The following is a 25,441-nucleotide window of genomic DNA, read 5'->3' on the forward strand; positions in this document are numbered from 1 at the left end:
TTAACAATACTGTACACAATATAAATATATGATGATGTCAGACAGTGTGGAATAAGATGATAAAGCTTTTAATAATCTTAATGCTACTTCAGAGGAAATCAGAAGATAATACTGCATGTTCATCAGCAGAAAAGTAACTAAGAACATTTACTTTAGTACTGTACTTAAGTATACATTTGAGGCACTATAGTTTTTATGATAATAGTAAATATGATTTCATTTCTATAGCAGTTTTCAAACAGATGTTACAAAGTGCTTGAGGAAATGATTAAAACAACATCACAGAATGGACCAATAATAATATAGTGATAAGATATTAGTGAGGTAAAACAAGGTGTTTAAAATGTGTATTGAATATATACATGCATACACCAAAGCACTATTTCCATTTTGTCCTACTTTATACTTCCACTTCACTAAAGTTCTGAGGTAAATCTACTTTACTCCACTAAATGTATTTGACAGTTTTGGGTACGTACAAAACACATAATGAGTTCATGAACTTTAATGCACTGTTTAGAGATTTAACAACCCAAAGATTAAAAAACATCCATAAAACAAGCCTCCACCTCCAAAATTTCATTCAAATTAACATGTACCTACCACAAAGACACACAAAAAAACACAAAGTGATGCAAAGGAACTGCAAAGAGACACAAAACAACAAAAAAGACACAAATATACCCCCAAAAAACACATATTGACCTTTAATGAGACACAAAACGACATCCAAGATATGCAAAGAAACTACAGAGAGACACAGAACAACTACAATAAAACCGAAAGACACAAATATACCTCATAGACATACAAAATGGCCATAACGAGACAAAAATGATCCCCAAAAAGACACAAATATACATCAAAGAAACACAAAGTGACCTCAAAGTGATGCAAAGACACTACAAAGAGACATAGAACAACTACAATGAGACACAAAAGGACCAAAAAAGACACAAATATACCCCTGAAAGACAAGAAATGTCACAAATCTATCACCACAAAACCCCCCAAAACAACTACAAGGACACAGGGAAATACCACAAAGACATACAAAACGATGCTGACAGATACACAAAACAACAACAAGGAAAAGAGGCAAAACCAACACAAAGTCTTTGCATCTTGCTCCTGTGCGGGAGAAGTGGTGGGGCCTTTTACAGGGGCTGATTGTCTTCTAATCCACCCATGATTTTTGATTAATCAATAATTAAAATGTCAGTGATATAGCTTTCTTCAATATGAGTATCTTTACTTTACTTTTGATATTCTGAGAGGAGTCAGTTTGTGCAAAGTAAAAATAGACAAATAAAGAAATTATTGGCAAGATACAAATGCAATATGAAGATAATTAGTGCATTTACAAATCTAATACAGACACGGTTCTTTTTTAGGATTTGTAAAAATAATAGCACAATAAAAAAGTTAAAATTGAAAGGTTAAATTGACTTTTGATATTATGTTTTGCTGCTTATAACTCAATAATATTTTTAAAAACATTTTTTCTGTGGTTTTATAACATTTACTCAACGAAAACTACATTAACTTATTTTATCTTTTTTCTTTTTTTAGCAATACAACTGAGTTAAACCTCTACATAAACTCTGACTCAGTGGGGGCGGGGCTCTGTCCGAATGAAGGGACGGATCCTTTTTTCTGATTGGTCGATCGTCCTGTCAATCATCCTTACACTGTTTGTACCCGCTTATGCCGGGGCTGTCAATCAAGAGGCGCACGAGCTACTGCAGGTGCAAAGCTGGGCACTGGGGCTAGGCGCTGCTGCTGCGAAGCGGAGGATAAAACACACATTTCACGGTAAAACCCTGCGCTTATTTCTCACCGCTGGGCTGCGTTAGGTCCAACAGTTATAGCGGATAACACGCGGATTGTTTGTCGCTTGTCACATCCTGGATTTAGACTGAAAAATGAGTCATAAATAAGGAAGAGTAACCTTCATTTGACATAGCTGGGATGTTTAGCTAGCTCCTGCTGCCACTTTTAAATACTGGTAACGGTCTGCTGTGTTAGCATTAAAGGTAGCGATGCTAGCTTAATTGGACGCGTTTTTCCAACGATAAAAGCTGCGTTTGTATCTGCAATGCTTTAATCTCTTTAACAGTCGTTTCATCTTTATTTAAGGTGGTAAGTAATGAATGACAAAACGCCTCGTGCCGTATTTTCGGGGTTTTTCTCAAGCTAACGTGAAGCAGACTGTCAATTTCAGCTAGCTACATACTCAGTAGCAAGCTAACGGCAGATAAGCCCCGCTCTGGATAAGGAGGTGGTCGGTTCAGGCCGTTTTAATAAGGAGCATGTTGTGGTCAGAGACAGTCAGAGAGCACTACAGGCGCTGCCAGTTTTTCTGTGTGTATCTAATTTACTACAAGGCAAATTCTGCCCAACCATATGTTCATTCATAATTAGCTGGCTAGCGTAGCGCTCAGCTGCTCTCCTGGATGGGATGGGATAGTCATTTTAGCTGATGCTTAGCCTGCTAAGCTCTGGCACTTCCGTCCTCTTATCTTTGCTTGGGGCGGAGGTGTGCATTCCTTGTCCGGCTAGTATTGACATTAAGTGGAAACACTTAAGGCTGTGTGTTGGTATTGGCTAGCTGTATTGACACAGCCTCTCAGCAAAACGGCTGCATCATTTTATTCCCAGATAAAATCAGGTGACTGTTTGGGAGTGCTGTCTGGCCTCATGCTGACATTATTTAACCCCGTCATGGGTTAAATGGTTTATATCTGCGGCTGTTTCACCCTGCCATATGGTTTCAGGTGGTTTTCCTGTGGTCTGTCTGAAGACTGAGAATGATCTAATTGTTCTGTGCATTAATACAGATGTGGTCTGTCGGTTGTGGTGTGTTTCATAGATGCCACATAAGATGAGATTTGATAGATAGGCAAGGTAAACCCCTGACACCACCCATTGACATCCTCTGAAGCTACTTTCAGATTGACACAGCTGATACAGGTATTCTTTGCCTGAGATATACAGTAATGTCAGCATGTCTGAATCTCAGAGATCTTTAACACGTCTCGACAAAAAGATATTAAAATAGCATAATAGAAGAGCAAACCAACCAGGAATAGTCTGGCAACTTTGTAAATCCGATATCTGTTTTGTCTTTCTTTTTCAAACTTCTTCTACACCTTTTAATTGTTGACATAATGCTAGAATTGTTGCATTATGCTTTTTGAATAACATTTTGTCTACACGTTTAAGGTCTCTGTGGTTCAGACATGTTGACATTACTGCATATCTCAGGCAAATGATACCTGTATCTGCTGTTAAAATATAAAAATAGCTTCACAGGATGTCTCTGGTGCTATCAGGGGTTTATCTCAATGTCATCTCAATGTTCGTAGTTTCCCCTCTGAAGGGCTTACATGTTTCTTAAATGTGCATACTATATAGACCGACTGAAACAAATTAAGTAGGATAACACGATATGCAAACCAATCAACAAAGGTGTGGGGATCTGCCACGTGTCCCAAACACGAACAGGAACATTATATAAAGTGGCAAATAGGCACTTTTTTCCTCATTCTTTTTTATCTTTTATCTGCACCAAATATGAAATGTTTCAGCCAGTGGCAGTGAAATTGTGTATGACACTGTAACTACAGAGAGTGGAGACCATGTCATGAGTACAGGTCTGAAAAATCTGATGGAATCAAATATAACAGCTCTGCCTTTGTAGATTCATATAATGTTCAGTTTTGGAGACACTGTCCGAGAGGCTTTGATCCAACACTCATTATTTTTGTGACTGTCGTTTGTGGTGTTCAAAGGTGATTCTGTTATTACATGCTGTTTCTCAAGCTTTTTCTTGTGACTGATTAATATGTGATCTCAATCCTTGCATAGATGGCGTCTGCAAATGCCACATACGGACAGAAAGAGTCCACGGACCAGAACTTTGATTACATGTTTAAAATCCTCATCATTGGCAACAGCAGCGTAGGAAAGACGTCCTTCCTTTTCCGCTACGCAGACGACTCATTCACGCCAGCCTTTGTCAGCACAGTGGGCATCGACTTCAAGGTGAAGACAATCTACAGGAACGACAAGAGGATAAAGCTGCAGATATGGGTGAGCAACCGAACATGTGCATGCAGACGTGGGCTGGGTGAGGCTGACAAGAAAAATGTGAAAATTTGTTTTAGGGGAGCCAGTTAATCACAGGCGCCATGATGATTGCTTTTCAGCAGCTGTCACTTTACTTTGGACTCCTGAAGGGTTGTGACAAGGAATTAAAAACTCACCTGACTTTGCTTTTTCCTGTCTTTTGTTTTGCGCCTCTGAGCTGTCTAGACTCAGGTACCACTGAAGAGATTAGGGTGTAACTGGTGAAGACTTCTATGCCGATATTACATAGTTACTACAGAATCTAATCTCATGTTTATGTTTCGTTCCATAATCAGTTACACAGCACACAGCCTAAAATAGGCTCCGAATATAATTAGCTGAGTAGCTCTAAACTAAGAAAATGCAGACTGCACTACTGCTCTCCTTTTAAAAAGGACCTATTATGTTCATTTTTAGCTTCATAGTTACATTTGAGGTTTCTGCTAGAACATTTTTACATCATTTAATGGTCAAAAACACTTTATCTTCCTCATCCTGTCTGTGCTGGAACATTTGTATTCACCCTCTCTTTGAGAAGCTCCATCTCTTAAGCCCCCCTCTCATAAAAGCCCTGTCTGCTCTGGTTCTGGGTCTTCACATCTTGGTGTCTCTGCACCGTCATTGCAGCCAGGGAATGACTGTAATGGAGAATATTAGCACTTTTTACCGTGAAAAATCACTAATAAAAGCTTCTAAACACAGCCAGACAGGTTACACGTTTCCCCGATGTTAACATCAAGCTTCATGTAGCAATATAGGTTATGGAATAGAGATACTTGCAGGAGCGTGCCTGGAGCAGATAACCAATTAAAGAAATCCGGCACACGATGATGTCATACTGTAGCCGGAGTAGAAAAAACAACATCGTAAACAGTATTGAGAACGATCTGAAACCTGAGATTTCTGCTCACAGGGATTACTTCTACATATGTTTACCTCATTATTTGCCACGTTTAATGTGAATGTTCTTCATTTTATCACTATATGTAAGAAACAAAATACGGAAAAGCACAATAGGTCCCCTTCAATGATTCTTTAATGGTAGAACTGTTTAATGGCGCAGTGTTGAAACAGTCATCTCTATGAACAATAAACTGAAATATAAACAGCAGTAACATCCATGTTATAGTATTTAACGGTGCAGCTAACGATTATTTTTATTAGTGATTAATCTGCTGATTATTTTCTCAAATAATCATTTAGTCTTAAATAAAGTCCATTTCAGTATCCCATAGTCTATGTCTTCAAATGTTTTGTCTGATCATCAGTCCAAAACCCAAAAACATTCAGTTTACAGTGACAGAACATTAAAATGCAGCAGATCCTCACAATGGAGAAGCTCTGAGGAAGACCTTAAGTGGTCAAAGCATGTTGGCTCTTTTAATGATTTAGCCACCGCTATAAAAACTTTTAAGTATTTCCTTCCTCGTTAATAAACTGCCTTCCTGTTTATCCCATTTTCCAAGAGCACCTGACACATGCCTGATATACTTTTGAGTAAACAGAACAACCAGTCGTCTCTCTTTCCTTGTGTTCTGATCGTTTATGACATTTGTACTTTAAAATTAGTCGATCTATTATCAAGATTTTCAGATTAGATTTATTTCAATCCACCAATGCATTAATCGTTTCAGCTCTACAGTACTTAAAATTCAACAAGCCTGCAAAAAAAATACATTTGATTAATCAGAATTAGAGCAAATTGCCTGTTTTTGATGCTGCTGCCCCGTCACATCTGTGACTGAAGCGGCCCCTATTATCATGTATCTCTAATGATTACCACCTGGCCTCTGCTGTCCCCTGAATCACTTCATCTGCTGTGTAATGGCAATACCCTTGAGGTGTAATTAACATAAGCCATAAAGCCTGACCCTGGGACCAATTGCTAATAACACAGGACACCAGAGGAATAGCTAATGCTCATGGGAGTTTGGCGTAATGTTACGCCTCCGCAATCATCAGGAGGCACGTGCAGTCATAAATCCTTCGCAGGTGCTGGGTGATAATGATCTGCACAAAAAGACATATACCCACGCACTGCTGTTTTGTTTCTAATGCTTATTTAATCCTATGTAAACATGATGGTGTGTAGACCACAACTTGAGCAAGAGCATGGAAACTTTGTCATGTCCATGAGACCATGAGTGTGCAGACGGATTTTATTTTGAATATGTTTTCATTATAAACCTATCCTGCTTTGACTGAGATGTATATGCTCAAAAATAATCCTAAATTAAAAATGTTTGTGTTTGTGTTTGTGTAGGACACTGCTGGCCAGGAGCGCTACAGGACAATCACCACAGCTTACTACAGGGGAGCCATGGGCTTCATCCTCATGTATGACATCACCAACGAGGAGTCCTTCAACGCGGTTCAAGACTGGTGAGGAACACTTGAGTGTGCATATCTGTGTGTATGAAGATGCAAATTTAAAAACCTACAAAAATATGTCTTAAGATTTCATTCTGCTTCAGTTATTTGTGACCCACCAGCTAAAATTTTGAGATGTGGGTTTGTTTGCTGGGTCTACACACATAGCGAATTCTGCAACCAGGTGTAGTCAGCGCCTAATATGATTATGTAACATTTGTTTGCATGTGAAAAGACACATAAAAGCACTAATAATGTCTGTTTAAATCACCATTTTGCTTTGTCAGACTGTATGTTTGCACAACAACTGGAAGTAATGTAGGTCAAAGTTAGATCTAAATTGCGGAGAAGTTTACCTCGAATAGTTTTGTGTAAATTTAACATTCACTTTTGTTTTCTTACCCAAATTAGTGGTTTAGATAGAAACCTCTCCGATGGCTTGGGTTATGTTGCCATTCTTACTATTGTGAAGCTATTACTAGTTACTTTACCATTTTACCACCTCTCAAAATGAATTTGGTGATTGAAAACTGATTTTAACCAGTAGGAATGACTGCTGTAAAAAGATTAATTCTTTTTTCTCATCAGCAAAATGCAGATGAAGCATGTGCAGTGTTTCCCACATATAGACTATACTTGGGCGGGCCCCCAACGTATATAAATAGACGCCAAAGTTTATTTGGCAACCCATTTTTGTGTTTTTATTTTTATTCTTTTATCCATCTGACTGAGCGACACCATCTGCGATTGATTAACTAGCGGGGAATCTCCCCTCGCTCTTCCCCTCCTGTTTCTGTTTGTCGTGTTCAGCTCGCGATCTGCAGGTTTATTGTCTGTGGAGCCATGAGCAAATCTGGCGAGAAGACACACTGATAATCTATGATAAATACTATAAAGCATATATTATATATGATATAAATCCTTGCCTTCCTTTTTGATTTTCCTGCCCCTTTCCCTGCTGTTCTCCTGGAGTCCCAACTCCCGCAATTTTTACGTTGTCCACCTATCCATCCATTTTTAACCGCTTATCCAAAGTCCAGTTGCACGGGGGCAGCAGGCCGAGCAAAGCATTTCAGATGCCCCTCTCCAGACATGTAATCCCTCCAGCATGTTCTGGGTCTGCCCCATGGCCTCCTACCAGTGGGATGTGGCCAAAATGGGAGGTGTCCAGGACGCATCCTGATCAGATGCCTGAACCACCTCAACTAACCTGTTTGAACATGAAGGAGCAGCGGCTCTACTCCGAGCTCCCTCCAGATGTCCAAGCTCCTCACCCTATCTCTAAGGCTGAGCCCAGCCACCCCACGGAGGAAACTTATTTTAGCCGTTTGTATCCGCAATGTCATTCTTTCGCTCACTAGAGCTCATGACCATAGGTGAGGGTTGGGACATAGATGGACCAGTAAATGGAAAGCTTTGCCTTCAGGCTCAGCTCCCTCTTCACCATGATGGCACAGCGCCCACATCACTGCAGACGCCATCTCACACTCCTGACTCGTGAACAAGACCCCAACATACTTGAACTCCCTCACTTGGGGTAGTAACTGGAAGGGGCAATCTGTTGTTTTCCAGCAGAGAACCATGGCCTCAGATTTGGAGGTGCTGACTCTCATCCCGACTGCTTCACACTCGGCTGCAAACTACCCCAGTGCATGCTGGAGGTCATGGTGTGATGAAGCCAACAGAATGACATCATCCAGTAGTTATTATGAATAGCCTAATATCAATGCTGTTTATGATTGTGTTTCTAAGTGATGTAGCTGACTTGTTTCACATATTTGTCACGTATTTGTGTCTAAACAGAGAACGGGAGAGACCAGTAGACACACACACAAGCAGACTGTTGGAGCATTAAATCAGCAGTTCTTCCTAAAATCTGCTTTAGCATCTTACAAATAAAGGATGCCTGTGAGATTCAGTCAGACGATATAACTCAGCACCCTGTACTGTGTCTGTTAACAGGTCGACCCAGATCAAGACCTACTCGTGGGATAATGCCCAGGTCCTCTTGGTGGGGAACAAGTGTGACATGGAGGATGAACGAATGGTGGCCACAGACAGGGGCCGGCAGCTGGCAGAACAGCTGGGTAAGTCAGCTGATCAGAGTGGAAACTAGATGCCGTGTGTCTGTTGTTTTTTATCTATTTCTCCTCTTCTCTCCTGGGAGCATTAATGAAATTTGTATATGAGTCATAAAGTTCCCCCAAAGAGGGGGCGATGATGTGTAAATTATGCATCTAAACATTAGTGAAATTCACAATGTTTGGGTTATGTGTGGACTTTCTGTGCTAATTTAACGTCCCTTTCTTTCTGTAGACAACTCACTATATTACATAGTCTCACCATGTTCGAAACTGATGTTACAACAATTCAGGCTGAAGTAATTGCAAATTAAAGACAGCCATATTACGATGAGTCTTAACTGGCAACATCTTCAACAGAGGTCTGTTTATTTTTAGACAAGCTAAGTGTTACTTTCTGCTCTTCCTGTTGGAACATGTAACATGAAAAACATGCCGCTTGGCCTGTAATTTGATTTTAAATAGACCTCATTTCTTACCAAACGTTGGCGTTTTTCAACCTGGACCCCGGTTTACCATGTTTTCATGTTTAAGTGATTAATGGAGTTTTTGAAATTGGTTCTGTATTGAGAGAGAGAGAGCGCTGCGGCCCAAAATGGGCTGCAGTGTACTAGACATGCTTGCTTTTGACAATGATAGGAAAAAAAAGTTTATCTTTACCTTTCGCTGATCCGTGGTTTTATTATTTGTTTAATTAAGTCTTGCCTAAGGAGGTCTTGTTTTGAAGTCTCACACTTTTTCACATTGTCAAAATGAATTAAATATTCAGCTGTGACACTGAAAATCTTAGGATAACACTAAACCTTCTGAGCTCCAACACAACAAACTCTTTCTGCCACTCCTCTCTCCAACTCTCACTAAGATTTCAACTGCCGTCTTCCTGCAGTGAGTCACCTCTTGCAAGATTTCAGAGTGAGACTTTTTCTTTGTCAAGACTTTGTTTCACACAATAAGTCTATGTATATATCTTTGTACTGATAGTTTCCAAAATGTTGTCAGACACTTAAATAATAGAAACTGCATGTAGTGATCACGGTGATCAAAAAGCTTGGGACAGAATCATCCCTATACAAATGTTTAAATGTCTCACTTACAGTAATCAAGTCGCCAGCTGACAGTGCTCATCTTGGCTCTTTTCATACATGTCAACATGGGAAAAAAACTATGGTAAATTTATTTTATTTTTTAAACTTTATTTCTATAGTACTTCTCCGCGTGCTGATTCCTCTGCTTCCAGCTCCTGAGGCTGGTGCTGTGTGCACTCTGAAATTATTACGGGAAAAGAAAGTCATTTTCTCGCAATGAAAAGCGAAGTCTTCTCAAAGCTTATGGCTGCCACTGATGCAGACAGAGAACAAGTGTGCGCAGGGAAAGCACCTGTGGTTGAAGCCACCCATGTAAAGCAGTTTGGTAATGCCCAGACACATAGCATAATGCCTCCGTAATGAAACTGCTGTATGTATTTTAAAACAGTCAATGAAGTTAAGGAAATACGGAAGCTGTCTGTTCCATTATTTTTATATTCATGTAATCCATATACAAATGTCAGTAAGATAGTAATTCATGCATTCATTTTCTGTAACTGTTTATCCCTGTGGGGGTCACGGGTGGCTGGAGCCTATCCCAGCTGACATTGGGCGACAGGCGGCGTACACCCTGGACAGGTTGCCAGACTATCGCAGGGTTGACATATAGACATGCCAATGGGCAATTTAAAGGTCACCACTTAACCTAATGGTTCGAGGAAACTGGAGTACCCAGGGAAAACCCATGCTGACATGGGGAGAACACAGAGGGGCTCCCCCACCCCATGGTTGAACCAGGAATCCTCCTGCTGTGAGGCATCAGTGCTAACCACTGTAACACCGTGTTACATTAGATGGTAATCCGCACAATTAATAAAGAAAAAGAAAAGAATAATATCCTTTTAGTATCATCTGCTTATAGTGATTAATTTGACCCACACGGATGTGATCACTGTAATAGCAACCTGAGTCTGTCAGTGACAAACACAAGCACTTTAAGTGGATGTACGCAATTTGCTCTCTCTTAATACTGTACCTGTTTTACAATTATTGTCTCCGTTCGTCAGTGAGACACAAAACATGGGAAAATAGAGTCCAGGTTGAAAAATACAAATTTTTCCCTTAAGGTATGATCTGAAAAGATAGATTTAATCTATAAAAACTTCCACACATCTGATAAGGAGGGGAAAATGATTGAGGTTTGAGCTGCCTGTCTTACTGTAGCCTTAATGTGTCCTGACATAATGAGATAAGTAGATTAACTGGGTAATCTTCACAGCAGGACAATAAGCGTAACCATGAGCCTCTCTCTGTCTCTGTCGCCCCTCCTGGCAGGTTTTGAGCACTTCGAGGCAAGCGCTAAAGACAACATTAACGTGAAGCAGACCTTCGAGCGGCTGGTGGATATCATCTGCGAGAGGATGTCGGAGAGTCTGGACAACAACGACCCGACTGTCACCGGCAGTAAACAGGGGCCACAGCTCAACGAGCAGCCTCAGAGGTCCCACCAGGATTGTGCTTGCTAAACACGACCACACACACACAATCTGCTGTCCTAAAATCCACACACTTTTTCTTTCTCATGCACACTTGCATTACACACAAACACTGCCATACAGAGACACACATCCTGGCTGCTGAGATTCTCTACCCCTCTCACTACATCAAGAGCATCGCCCACATGATTTGGAGTTTTCAGTGATGTCATTGTTCATTTCAGTACTACAGAGATTATGTTAACGTGCTAACTTAGTCAGAGGGGTGAAGAACATTTACAATCAATCCCAACTGGTCTTTGTTTCGTGTTTGTACGCTTTTACACAAACACATATATTATACTGTATCTTTACGGAATTATAAATGGTTAGTGAAAGCTGATGCGACATCCACACTAATAGGTTTTCATTTTAGATTTATATCGCCTAGCGTCCACACTGCTCCAGTGTTTGGAAGCCCTGAAGCGGAGACTTTTGAAAACGCCTCTGACCCCATTTTAGTTTGAAAACTCAGAGGTTGCGTTTTAGTCTGGATGGGCAGATACGGAGACCTTTGGAAATGATGACGCAGACACCCACACTCACTTCCTGATTGGCTCTTATCAGCCACAGCCAAAACATTGCTGAGACCACGTACCTTTTGTGATTTCATCCGTCTTGTGTGGGCACACCTTTCCAATCACCACAGCTTCCTCCAGTGATAGATAATGCTCCCAAACGGTATCGCTGTAATTTGTCACCGTATTAGCTTTGCAAGACTCCCAATCCGTTTCCCACAGCCTTGACCACCTTAAACTCATGTTACTTTGCGTAGCAGTTCCACCTTGTTGTCGGCCCAAGCAGAGAAATCTCTCGTCTCTGGTGAGCAACCAACCACAGAGTAGACAATCTTCTTCCTGTTAAGATCGGCAAGTGCATGCCCAGTGTATGTGAATGGTCACATGAAATGAGTTTTCAAGGGTACTAGTATGGACAGAGATTATTTCTGTTAAAACGCTTGTGCGTATGGAGATCATTTCTGTTTTAATACGCAGTTTTAAAATGAAAACGTGTCAGTGTGGACGTGGCCTGAGGCTCCATCATTCCTTGCAGTCGTGTTTTACTATCAAAGGCTGTGGACTGTCCAATCCCAGGCCCCACTCAGCACTAACACTTCAAACCTAAACAGATACAAATCATCTGTTTTACTTTAAGTCCCATTTAAAAATATATGTTGGTTGCTGTGGATAGAGTTGCTGGGTTTTTTGTTTGTTTGTTTGTTTTTGTTTTTGTTTTTTTTTTTGAGTTGGTTGGATGTGGTTTTGAGCATGTGAAATCACTGGTTCTTTCCAGTGCTGTGATTGAGTCTCTGCAGTTAATTATGGTCTGAGTTTGGGTCATTTGAAAGTTTGTTTGTCGTAAGAATAGCAAAAGTCATGCATATCAGTGTGCTCGTCAAGTCATTGTTGTTATTATTATTTATTTTTGGCCCCTTCCCAGATTTTTTACATTTCTTTTAGTGAAATTAGATGGCAGCATCAGTCGCTTTGTCGGTCTCAGTGTAAGGAGCTGCGTAGCCTCTGGAGGTTGCTCGTAAGATTTTTTCTTTTTTTACTTTTTTGTTACTGTTTTTTAAGACAGAATTAAAGGATAAAGGATGTCTCTCACCACACGGAGAAGAGTGTATAAATGTTTAAAAGTCAACAGATACAGATTTAAAAATGCATATGTAACATATATACATATATAATTAACATACAATAATAATGATTTAGAATATCAGGATTCCTACCTGTGCTTTAGTGAGAGGTGCATGTTGTTGATGTTTTTAACTGATTGTGGTTGACTGGATTTGTATGAGCTGTTCTGTCTGTCCGTCCTGCTGTTTCAGTTCTTGGAGGTACCATAGGGGCCAAAGGTTTCACGTGTTAAGCCCACGGCCCCTTCTCATTGTATTAGCTTCCATTCCCTGCATACAATGTGCAGAATGCACTCACTAGAAAGGCATGTGATTGAGTGTGAGCACTGGTGCACCACAGACCTCTCCATCAGCTTCAGATAGTCTCTTATGTCATGGTGGATGATCTTCTCATCTTTACTTTCTGGGGGAACATGATGTTTTTAAGCATGTTGAATGTCAAATTGTGAGTTTTTTTTCTCTCTAATGCTAAGGTTAGGGATCTGTCTGCTCGTGTATACGGTACAAACCCTTCTGTAAGTCATGCAAGGCATGCGGAAAAACACTTAAGTTATTCCAAAAAAAAAACTTATTTATTTTGTATTATTTATAACTGTATTTATTTGAAGATAATGTTTCTTTGTAGATTATGCATTGCGATCTGCGCTCTACTTTTTAAAGAGATGTTCACTAGTATTCAAATTGCTGAAAACTCTCCCAGCTTTTAAATGTATCTGTGTTTACAGTGAATATAAAGCTTAAGACGCTTCCCCAAGAGGAACGTTGAAACATTCCAGTGAAAGAATCTCTTATCATGTCCACGCAGCTTTGGTGGGAAGTTTGTTTGTCTTTTGATATCGGTTATGTAACTTTGAAGACTTGGTAGTGTAAAAGCAGACTGTTCTCACAGAGCAATAGCAGTTTCTTTCTGTCCACACCCAAAAATGAGCGCCACACAAACCCTTGCTGAAGGTTTGTAATACTGTACGTGGGTGTGCGTGAATGTACAGTTTCTATAAAGGCAGTCTTAATATTTTTTCCTTCCAAAGAGACCTTGACAACACACCTAGAGCCAAAAAGAGAGCTTGTTAGACATTTGTGAGACTTGCACTAACAAATTTGTGTGTTTCCCTGCTCTGTGCAGTAGCTTCAAAAAGGGAAAAAATGTTCTGAAATTAAACTGAATACTCTGAACACTTCATTAAAATAGCAATTCTTACTGCATCGGTTCACTTTTGACCTGATTTTTTTGTTACTTTATTTATTGTGTTTTGCTACAGCTGTAAACTTGCCGGTGACTTAGGAACACGTATCGATCCTGTTTGACTCCTCTTCTTTCTCCCTCCCCCGTCATAAATAAATAACTCTTGTAAATAGGAATTTTCTGCCCGTTGGGTATTAGTTGTGTGAATTGTGCTGTAATTCTGTAATGCCAGATTTGCTAAAATGAGGAATCAATAAACAAATTCTAAAAGCTGGAGTTGTGCGTTGGTTCAGCATTTGTTCCCAGAAAGTCAGTGATTTACAAGAAGTGCTCTTGAGTTGTTTAGATTAAGTTGTGCCCAGCAGAGGGCATCAAACTGCAATAATGTCTTGTTTTCTACCCTCAGAGTTGTTTGACCATCTATGGTTTGGTTCAGCCTCTCTACTGCACTTAATACAACACCCATAGTGTCAGCTCCACAACAGAAGATACATTTAAAGGTATGAATTTCTATTATTTTTGCAAGAATGTTTAAGCAACCAGAGTCTCACACATGAGCTTTAGTAATGTAGTGAATTTAATAAATGTCAGGTAGAGACTTGAAAGTCCATTACACATGAATAGATAAGGTTTCTCAGCACGTACACATACATTCATGGAAGTTAGGCGACTCGACTACACAGCAGCCACCATAATGAAAAATACAATGGTTACTGTACACAAAAGCGACAAGACATGCGGTGTTCATGTTTGCAAAATAAAAAAAAGAACAAGTAAGACCATATGTAAAATAAGAAATGTTTCAGTAAATAAAATATATATTTGTCATTGCTAAGTGCTTGTAAACAAGTAAGGCATTATATTACACAGTTGGGTGACAGCACTTGGTGACACCCTGGTGTTTGGTTGCACTCTTGTCGAGATTGTCCAGCTTACATAAAGATATATGCTATCCTACACCAGTCCACTGGATAGCAGTTTGCTACATGGCTTTCCCCCACAAAATTAGGGCAACAAAACAAGTCATTTTGTAACACTGCCAGATTTACAAGATTCAAAGGAGTCTGCAGCCCACACCTGCTCCTGGTTAACTTGCCATTATTCCAGTACACTTGCTCTCATCAAGACCTGGTCATTACACTGTGCAGTGCAAATGCCTGTTTGTTTCTACAGGCTTTATCTGGAGGGTGCATTTACAATGGCCTCATATAAAGTCTCTGATAAGGATTTATGCTATAAAAGGCAAATATTTCCTCATAATACAGGCCTGTATCCTCAGAGCACATTAAGAGTTGTATAAACATCCACAAAGAGCACCATTACTGGGGTTTAGTAAGCCTGGACCTGGTTTGGTAAAAGCTGGCATCCGCTGCTGACATGGTTCATCACCTTCTGCTTCAGCTGGGCCACTTGCTCCCTGAGGACGCTGGCTGTGGAGGCCAGCTCGGTGTTCTGCGTTTTCAGGCTCTTGACCTTGTCCTCCAGCCGAGAGATCCTCTCCAGTTTTCTCTTGCGGCATTTGGAGGCGGCTATCCTGTTCCGCAGCTTTTTCCTCTCCGCCTTGATGCGCTCCTGGTTGTCCATGTCAATGGGGGACAGCGGGGGGCTCTCCCCAAAGCTCTGCATGTCTGGTACAGTCTGAGGCTCGTCCTTCACCAAGCCGGCGGACTGGAGTCGTGACAGAGCAGCTGCAGCAGCAGCCTGTTGCTGCGCGCTGGCCAGATGAGACGGAGGCGGCGGGAAGGGGATGGTGTCCGTGGAGTAGTTGATGGTGGTGGCTCCGAGCGGACTGGCCGCATAGCCGTTCAAAGTAGTGTAAACAGGAAGGTCTGATGTCTGAAGTCCGGAGGACCCGACGGTGTTGGCGGAACCGAGGAGCTCCAGTCTGTCCACGGAGACGCAGCCCGCTTCGCTCAGCTGATTCTGCTTGTGGAGATCCTCCAGCGCCTTCACGAAACCCTCCGCGAACTCCTGCTCGTCACTGGCTGACTTCGGGTAGAGGAACTGGGAGCTCGGGTTGGCGGTGGTGACCAGACCGTTTGACTGGATGATAAGGCGCTCCAGGTCCGGAGAGGTTAGTTTCAAGAGTCCCAAGTCTGGGGAGTTGAGGAGTCCGTCTGCGTCCCGGAGCGGGTTTTGTTTGAGCTCGGAGTTATGGTCTTCCAAGTTCAGATTAATGTCTTTCTTCATCATCGTGCTCTGGGGATAAGTGCTGGAGACCCTCGGAGTATTCACCACGGTGCCTGGGTAGAGGGTTGTTTCCATTCTACACCCTCACATGAGGGAGTGTTGAGCGTTACGCATTGACGACTGTTCAGCAATCATATCCAAACATGAGGAAATCAGCTGATCCTTATTTTTCTACGCGATCCTGCTTCCTTGTCCCCCTTCTTGTGTATCAGCCACTGTATCAGTCGACCACTTGAACTGCTGTGCCTGAGGGGCTCTGATGTGTCTCTTCAGCGCGCGGGTGATATTGTCTTTTCCCGATGGCACGACTGCTATGCGCAGCGCCAGACCTCGCTCGCTTTCTAGCCCTAAAAATTCCATTATGTCACTCCAGAGCGCGGAGATTGGCCCAAAATGACGTTGGTTTCCGGTTCAATTTGAATAAGGGGCCGAGCCGGTCTTTATTGCCATGGAGACTTTAGGTAAACTACAAACAGTGCAATGCATTGTGGTTTGATGTCATAGCATAAAAAAGCTCAGGGTCGCCAAAAGAGAGCAGAGACTGGGCGGGGAAGGTGTAAGAGGCGAGGGCCAAGGAAAGAACAGAGGAACAGGCCTTACAGAAAATATTCCTTCAACCCAGGCGGGGTAAGGCAGTTTTAAAACACCTCAAGAGTAGAATAGAATAGAGTTGTCAGCTTCAGATAATGTCAGGGTTGAGTATTAACACACAGGACCTGGAGCAGGACAAACTAGAATCCTAATTAGGCCTTAAAGTAGGTGTTCAAAACTTAATTCATATTTTATTCCAGTTCATCAAGACTCCTAGCACTAACCACGGCAACACCTCTTGTTCCAGCTCTTTAAGTATCAATGGTCACATTCAGCCCCTCTCACAAGGCCAAGCGACTTGAAATGAGGTGTTACAATGTGCTCTGAAAGTGTTCCTGGGGAAACTGAGCGTACACTAGAAAAAGGGGAAGGAAACAGTGACAGTAGAATGAGGAAACCATGTGTTTTCTGTGATTGAAAGTAGCATGTGGAAAGGTTAAAGGTTTTAATGGCTGCGGCTGATGGGCTGCCCTTGCTCTCTGTATTTATACTGTTTGATCCAAAGTAGGTGCTCAGGGTTTAGTCATCACAACAATGGGACGTAGAGCTGTGAAATCTCAGGCATTTAGGCATATTCATTCATGCTGACAAAAAATAATTGACAGAAGAGAGACAGAAAATTATAGACTAGAACAGAAAGTTACAGAATAGATTAAAATAGATGAGCACATAATAGAACACTGTACAATATAATAGAGCAGCACATTACACATTAGAGCATTATAAATACAACAAAATAAAACATTATAGAATAGAGTGATATGGTCAAACTATATCCCATATGTACAACAGTCATGGCCACATTTTTTGGGTATTTACAATTTAATAGCTCCCTTAAAGAATGGCTATATATATATATATATATACATACATACATACATATGACCAATTACCAAAAAAATAAATACAGTATTTATTTGTATTGGGATTTTTTTGTATTTATTTATTTATTTATTTTGGTAATTGGTCATGCTCGCAATTAACCCTTTAATAAAAAAAGAATAGAGAATGACAGAAACATATAGGATAGTGTACAGCATTATAGAATAGAATAAAATAAAACATTATAGAGTAGATGAGAACATTAGAGAATATAACAGAGCAAACAGCAGAATAGAGCATTAGAATAAGTCAAGTCAATTTTATTTAGATAGATAGATAGATAGATAGAACTTTATTGATCCCAAACTGGCACATTCTTGTGTTACAGCAGCAAGTGATCAAACAGTATGTGGACATTAGAATATAGAAATATAAAATATATACAAAATAAGTAGTACTAAAATTCAAAATATGCAAGAGAGTGAGGTAGAGGTTGTAAAAAATGTGCACAGTAGCTACAAATATGCATTTGGCAATAGCAATATAGCACATTTCATACAACAAGCGTAAACTTGACGGCTTAAGATACATCTGACATGACAAACATAAAATACAATATAAGATAATAAAGTACTACATTTATAAAAAAAAACAGTCAGGACATGATAAGAGGGTAGGTTATTATCATGATTTTTTTTTTTTAAAAAAAAGGGGGAGATAATAATATTAATACTAATTCCTAAAACAAATAAAATACACGAAAAGCATAAAGCAAAAAAAGATACATACAAGAAACATGATTGTGTAGAGCGTTATAGAATAGACTAGAACATTATAGAGAAGACTAACAGAATAGAGTACAACATTATGGAATAGAGTGTTATAAATAGAACAGCATAAAACAGTATAGAATAGAACAGAGCGCTATAGACTAATGAAACACCATAGAATAGAGCATTACAAATAAAATAGAACAAAAATATAGAATAGAAAAGAACAGGATAGTGTGCATTATTGAATAGCATAGAATAGAATAGAATAGAATAGAATAGAATAGAATAGAATAGAATACAGTAGAATGTTACACACTAAAAAAGTTTCAAAAAATATAGCCTTATAGAATAGAGTTGAACATTATAGAATAAAGTATTATGAGTAGAATAGAATAAAGCAGAATAGAGTAGAAGAGAAAATAATAGATACACAGAATAGAACAGGGCATTATAGAATATACATTAAAAGAGACAAATACAGTGTACGTCCATATTTCTTAGTCTGACCCTGTGGTGGAAACTACAGTAGAATATTGTTATTCCGCCCATACACAGTGGGGATGTCAGCAGACCGTCTGCATCAGCACCACGGAGCAGAGAGGGCATCATTAGTTTCCATGGCAACACTGACATAGCGAGTGACGCAGGCGAGATACGGAGAGGGAGAGAAAGGTGAATGGGCGGACGGAGAGGAGGGAGAGGAGGGGGAGAAGGGAGAGGAGGGGGCTGTCAGCGACTGCAGTGCAGGTTGTGTAGGTGGCCAGTGGAGGTGTTAGAGTGCGTGCGTGTGTGTGTTTGTGTGTGCGTGAGGATCAGAGGCAGAAATCAAGTCTGTAAGCATAGAGGCATGAATGAGAGACTTTTTTTAAACATTCACTTTAAAATACTCTTCCAAGAAAGAAAAAAAAATCTCCACCCTATGGAGAGCATATTTTCTCCACCGTGCCAGTTTGGAGCCACATAGGGTGCAGTGTCCAGAATGTGTGAGTCATTTCGCAACCCATGGGTGTGGACGGCACCAGGAATAAAAAGAAAAGGGCTGTAGGGCGATATTAGATTAGCTCTGCCTTCATGTCAGCAAACTGGGAGGAAGGTTTGCCGTCTAAACTCAGGTAATGGAGTGTGTTAAAGGTCGTGTAAGATACAGTTTCTCCCTCCTCAGCCAGAGAAGTGTCCTTTGACTTTAATCCCGCGGGGGAAGCAAACCGGGCACACACCCTGTGTCACTCTCACAGTGCATACATTCACACCTGGGAGCTGCCCAGTAAAACCACTAAGCAGCTCAACTGGAGCAGCTGGTTAGGGGTTAAATGTTCACTCATGAGCCGCCTCAACAGCTCCTATTGACGGAGGGGAGGTTGTTTTTCATTCACTCTAGCTGGCCACTCACAAGACGGCTCCTCTAACCTTTAATCCGGGAATGCAGTGCAGATGCTGGGTTTCATTTTCAGCGCACACATGGCTTGAATTACACTCTATTGCATTAAAAGAGTTGGATTAAAAAGATCAGCTTTCATCCTCTCCTGTCCTCTTTCCAAAAATGTCTTGCGCTGCATGTCAGAGGAATACAAATGCACAAGTCTGCTTTTGTTGATTTTTTTTTTTTCACTTCTTAGCCAAATGCATTTGCTGGAGGCTGAGCTGCTGCGGAGGATCACATGCCCGTACAGTAGATGGCAGTATGATTCACTCAGATTTGGTGTGTCACTTCCTCTCAGCTGTGAGCCAGAAGAAGACAGCAGCAAGCGTAGACAATCCTGGAATTCCTGTTTGGTATATTTGATCCTCTTATTATACATCTATGACAGCTCCTGTCATAACAGCCGAGGATAATGGCCAATAAGAAGAAAGTAATAGTAACAGGTGAGAGGTTTTAATTGGTCTGGAGAGAGACAGATGTGTCTTTAAATTATGTCTTTATTGTCACCACAGTGCTGTTACAGCTCTTAGTTTTCCACTTGTGTCTGAGCTGCACTGATGGGTGTGTTTATATTATAGATATGTGATTATATTGCTTTAAAAAATAATGTTCTGCAGACAGAAATGTTGCTGTCAGGGGAGAAGTGTTCAGTCTGCTGGTTCAGATAATAAAGATACGCATAAGGAGGATGTGAATGACACTTAATGTAATCTTTGTATTGTGACTGAGAAAGTTATGTGTCCCTCCTGTGCTGCTGGAACAATTAATGTTTAACTTGCAACCTTTGGACTTTGAATTCAGAGTCCTTTTTTACATCCACCCTTATCACTTCTCTTCATGACAGATAAGCATCCTCACTGGCTCTTTTATTTACTTTGCTGTGCTGTATCTCGAATCATCTTTGCTGCTCTTGTCTCTGCAGGGTTTGAGCCTTTTGGTGAGCATGCAGTGAACTCCAGCTGGGTGGCAGTGCAGGTAATCAGTAATCAGGTTGTACATTTTTAACAGGGATGCCACAGGGAAGTGCATTTTATAAGTAGCTTGATAAAGGAAGTGGAGGAGGAGGGCCAGCTAGCTCATGTGGTGGAGTGGATGCCCCATGTGCAGAGGCTGTTACCCTTTTTCCATTGTCAATCTTGGCAGCGCTGATTTGCATTTCCATTACCAGTTTAGACATACCGTGCCACACCAAGCGATGCTGGAGATGGACCTTCTCACGAGTAGTATGAGACTGTACCCACCTCTGCTGCATGAGACCAGAGACCAAAACTGAATAAATACCACACATAGCAACACAAAACTGCTTTGCTAGCTCAATCATGTTGTAACTAAGATATCCGCTGGAAAAAAAATATTTTTTTCACAGGCCAGTTAGTGAGGTTTTTTTACATGGCGGCGTAAGCTATATGAACGAGCTAACCCTCGTCTGCTGAGTTTTAAAAATGCCGGCTATTTTGTTGCTTTCTGTTGACATCACATCCCTCCTTGAGTATATCCAATCAGCACCACGTAAATCCCAAGCCCCAGCCAGGAGTCTTTCGGGGCCGTTCTGAGTACCTTCCCCGAGGCAGGGACTTGTTTAGCCCCCGTAAAAGTTCCAGAACTCTGTCCTTCGGGGGTGGTTCCTGCGGTGGAGACACGCACCAACGGCCCCGGCCCCGTAAAATTACCCCGAAGTTCCTGCAGTGGAAACGGGCCTCTATCGTGATATATTTTATGGCATTACTCAGCAAATCGCAACATATTTAAAATGGCAATAATATTGTATCATGGATCCTCTGGTGATTCCCACCTCTAGAAAATGATATTGTATATTAATTGCTCCGTTACATTGAATTTGTGAACAAAGCCTTGGTTTTCTATATGGCTTTGCTATATGGACGCATTCTGCGTCCATATAGCAAAGCTTTATCAAAACGTCAGTTTACAAAATGTCACACAACTCGTGCAGTATAATCCAAGTCTCATTTATCCAGTCGTATGCTCAGTGCTTCCGAAACAGGCAGCCCTTTCTGACAGGAACTGAACTAAAGTTAAAGCTTGTCTATGCTCGCCTCAAAGCCAGACCATTGACAAAAACAATAATTTTACCTCACTGAACACGGGAGCTGCTGGTCTACCACTGATCGAGGCAGTGGTAGACCAACAGCTCCATTTTCAGAGAAGTAAAATTACTGTTTTTGTCAGTGGAGTATTGCTGTTTCCCCCACGCCTCCATGGTAAAAGAACAATCCAAAAACTAAGGAGATTATTAATGAGTTGTTTAACAACAGCAAAACAACTCGTGCAGTATCATCCAAGTCTCATGTATCTAATCATGCTCATTACGTCCTTATCACATGCATTTGTTGCTAAATTCTTACTATTTAAATCACTTCTGCATAAACAGTCTCAAGCACGGCAGTTCAGTTCTATATTTATGTTTCCTGTGCTCACAGGAACTGGAGCGATTAGGGCTGGGTGAAGCAGTCGACCTTCATGTGTGTGAGGTGCCTGTTGAGTACCAGGCTGTTCAGACCCTACTGCCATCTCTGTGGAAAGAGCACCAACCAATGGTATTCAATAAATAACACTATACTGTACATGAATAACACCTTTCTGTTACATTGCATATAAAGTGTTGATAAAATCCATCAATTAATAAAAAAACTTTTGTCTTTTGGGGTCCTGTGTGCAGTTGGTGGTCCATGTCGGTGTTTCTGGGTTAGCCACCACTGTCACTCTGGAGCAGTGCGGCCACAACAAAGGATACAAACGCCTGGACAACTGCAGCTTCTGCCCAGCTTCCCAGTGTTGCATGGACAGCGGCCCCGACTGCATACAATCAGTACTGGACATGGAAACAGTCTGCAAAAGGGTCAATGACTCTGGCCTCAGGGTCACTCTGTCTGTATCTAAGGATGCTGGAAGGTAAGTGACGTTATTCCCACATGAGAAAAATTCACACATACGCACACTATAAACGTGTTTGACAAAACTATTGTATGAAGCCAAATACTGGTCTCAAACAAGTGGTATCTTCTACAGTAGGGCTGATAAATGAAGCCAAGGTGGAAATGCCTATAAACTGTAGTTCCTCAAATGGCCACTTGAGGCTGGCTCCAAGAGCAAGTCAATCCCCATGGAATGTGTTAGAAGTTTAGAACTCACCCATTTACATTTATCAAGGCTTAAAGATATGTTAAATTAAGGGCGACAGGCTGTTAGCGAGATGTTAGCACTTGACCAGATGTGGTCACTTCTGGCTCCAAAAAAAAACAAAATGATGACAGCCGAAATGCCAAACTTGAGGCTTCAAATGGAGTCTTCAAACCAATGGGTGACGTCGCAGGAGCTATGTCCATCATTTTCTTACCATCTATGGTCTCAGTCTACTCTCTGGGTCCTGACACATGAAGCCGGCAGTTCGTCATCGGTCAATGATGGGCTGTCGGTGAGCGCCTGTCACCCTAGTCAGCTGATGTTGGATGTTTATCGGCCACTTCAGCATGTTGAATTAGCGTTGGAGATGGTGGAGCCAGCTGTTGAGAGACATCGCTCTGGTTGGCAGTTCAGCTCAGTGCATGAGAAGAGAAACTGAAATGAGGAAAGCTAACAGCTAAAGCTAAAGTCAAGAGGACATAAGATCAAAACAAACTTGTTATATTAGGTAAGACTACTTTTTTTGCCATTGAGCTCTTTCATAGAAACAGTTTGTAATTGTTTGTGTTATGATTCCTTAGTAACTGGTAAATATTTGTTCTTTCAACAGTGGGTTTTGTTGTTAATGTGCTAACTGGCTAACCTGCATCCTGAACCTGTCCTGTCGGTCTTCCAGTTTTCCTTTCTATTGACGAATACAGACTGGACTAACATGCATGCTAGTTGGCTGTTGGCTGTAGTCTTTGCGGTGTGTTCAAGCGCAACTTTTTGTCCAAGACACAGGTGACGTTATGTTATGCAACAGTTGGCATTTGTTGACACCAGTTCTTTGATGTTGGTTTGGTGCCTCTAGGCCTAAAGGCCTTTTCACAGCAGTAATTTAGACTAACTGTGATCGTAGCAAAAGTAAAGGTGTTACTCATAACATTAATGCTGGCTCTGCATTATTCAAGTGTCCCAGTAAGTCGTGACTGTGTGACAGTGAGCCGTCATGCTCAGGGATGAAGATCAGGACCCTGAAACTAACGCAGCTAAATGAAGTTCAGCCAACATTAATGTCATTATTTACACCTGTGTTTTTCCTACTGTGTCCTCCGTTAAGTTGTGTCTTGACTTGTTTACTCCATACAGAAATAAATAAAATGAAAATAGAAAAAAAAAATCTGTGAAAAATCACATGATCAACTGTAGTAACAAAGGTCATGTGATTGTTTTCTGCTTCTTGATCTGTGGAGTTTGGTTTAAGATTTCTGCCTTCCGCTCATAAATATCCATGCCTACATGTGCAAATGTCTTTATACAGTGGATAATTTTAAATGAGCATGATAATAGATTGTCTTATGACTCATTTTGAAATGTTTTCGTCTTAACAGCCAGGGACACCTACTGTTTCGCAAAGTTGACTCATAGCCTCAGTCACACGCATTCCCCTCAAAAACTCACCACCTTGTTTTCTGATACTCTCTTTTGTCTTTTTGGCAAAGTAGTGCAACCTTTACCTTACATCCACCCTTTGGCTCCTTGGCAGGTATCTGTGTGACTACACCTACTACACCTCTCTGTACCTGGGGCAGGGTCACTCTGCCTTCATCCACGTGCCTCCCCTTGGAAAACCCTACAGCAGCCAGGACCTGGGTCGAGCACTTCAGGCTGCCATTCAAGAGATGCTGACAATGCTGGAACTGGATCCTGAACACAACAAGCAGTGCATTCACGAACATCAACACCAGCACAACCACTAATGACTTACAGCACGAGCAGTAATGACTCAAGATAGACAACCATTAGCTCCAAAGATTAATGGCATGAATTTCACATTCGAGAATAGGAGCTCGTGTCTGAATGGGGTGCTTTTATCTGTAATATCAGTGCCAAGTGTAAACCATGTGTTGTATCTTAAAAATATTGAGGGTTTTACAAGTTTGTTTTGACTACAGCATCTGTATATCTGGGTCTTTGCATGTGTGGGTTTGAATGTGTGTGTGGGCATCTGTGAGCGTTAGTCACGTCTCTACAATTCTGCCTCTGAGAAGACTGAAAATTGATGTCAGCAACAATTATGGATGTGTTAACATTGTATCAAAAGGGGGATTTATGTGACTATATTACGGTAGTACTTACAAGGTAGTAGCTAAGACTACAAGATGTATATGATGACACACTGTGGAGCATTTACAATAACTCTGAAGCCACATCCTTCCCCTGCCACCTGTGGGTCTGTCCTCAGTCTCCCAGGTCCTCTTTGTATGATTTGGATGTTATGCTTTAACCCCGTTGTGTTGCTTGTATTTGCACCAGAGAAATGTGATGACATTGAAATGACTTAAGAAATTTAAAGACTCGCACTAAAAATGATTTGTTTAACTCAGGGAATATATTGCACATGCAATCAATATTGAGTAATTTGATCACTTTAATGTCTGTGCTGTGTATGTAGTGCAGCTTAAAGCTGTGTATAATTAAAACACTTCACACAGGCTAATTTTTCATTTGTCTTTGTCAGTGTGAAATCTTTTGCCAGATTAAATACTGCTTGCACT

At 41.0% G+C, this 25,441-nt stretch overlaps 3 protein-coding genes across 3 annotated transcripts; 2 read left to right on the forward strand and 1 right to left on the reverse strand.

Moving 5' to 3' along the window:
* The first annotated feature begins 1,706 nt into the window (after positions 1 to 1,706).
* rab3aa (RAB3A, member RAS oncogene family, a) lies at positions 1,707 to 14,240 on the forward strand. The gene is made up of 5 exons (XM_033649672.2): positions 1,707 to 1,815; positions 3,871 to 4,095; positions 6,395 to 6,513; positions 8,464 to 8,588; positions 10,943 to 14,240. Exons 2-5 carry the CDS (start codon positions 3,871 to 3,873, stop codon positions 11,131 to 11,133), a joined length of 660 nt encoding a protein of 219 aa, XP_033505563.1. The 5' UTR covers positions 1,707 to 1,815; the 3' UTR covers positions 11,134 to 14,240.
* Positions 14,241 to 14,523: 283 nt separating this feature from the next.
* On the reverse strand, positions 14,524 to 16,496 carry LOC117271498 (transcription factor JunD-like). The gene has a single exon (XM_033649670.2). It carries the CDS (start codon positions 16,227 to 16,229, stop codon positions 15,294 to 15,296), a length of 936 nt encoding a protein of 311 aa, XP_033505561.1. The 5' UTR covers positions 16,230 to 16,496; the 3' UTR covers positions 14,524 to 15,293.
* Positions 16,497 to 16,705: 209 nt separating this feature from the next.
* Positions 16,706 to 25,390, forward strand: LOC117271500 (pyroglutamyl-peptidase 1-like). The gene is made up of 6 exons (XM_033649674.2): positions 16,706 to 16,781; positions 19,957 to 20,203; positions 20,683 to 20,735; positions 22,199 to 22,315; positions 22,438 to 22,670; positions 24,430 to 25,390. Exons 2-6 carry the CDS (start codon positions 20,173 to 20,175, stop codon positions 24,641 to 24,643), a joined length of 648 nt encoding a protein of 215 aa, XP_033505565.1. The 5' UTR covers positions 16,706 to 16,781; positions 19,957 to 20,172; the 3' UTR covers positions 24,644 to 25,390.
* The last annotated feature ends 51 nt before the right edge of the window (positions 25,391 to 25,441 follow it).

Source organism: Epinephelus lanceolatus, chromosome 12 (genome assembly GCF_041903045.1).
Source record: "Epinephelus lanceolatus isolate andai-2023 chromosome 12, ASM4190304v1, whole genome shotgun sequence".
NCBI lineage: Eukaryota > Metazoa > Chordata > Actinopteri > Perciformes > Serranidae > Epinephelus > Epinephelus lanceolatus.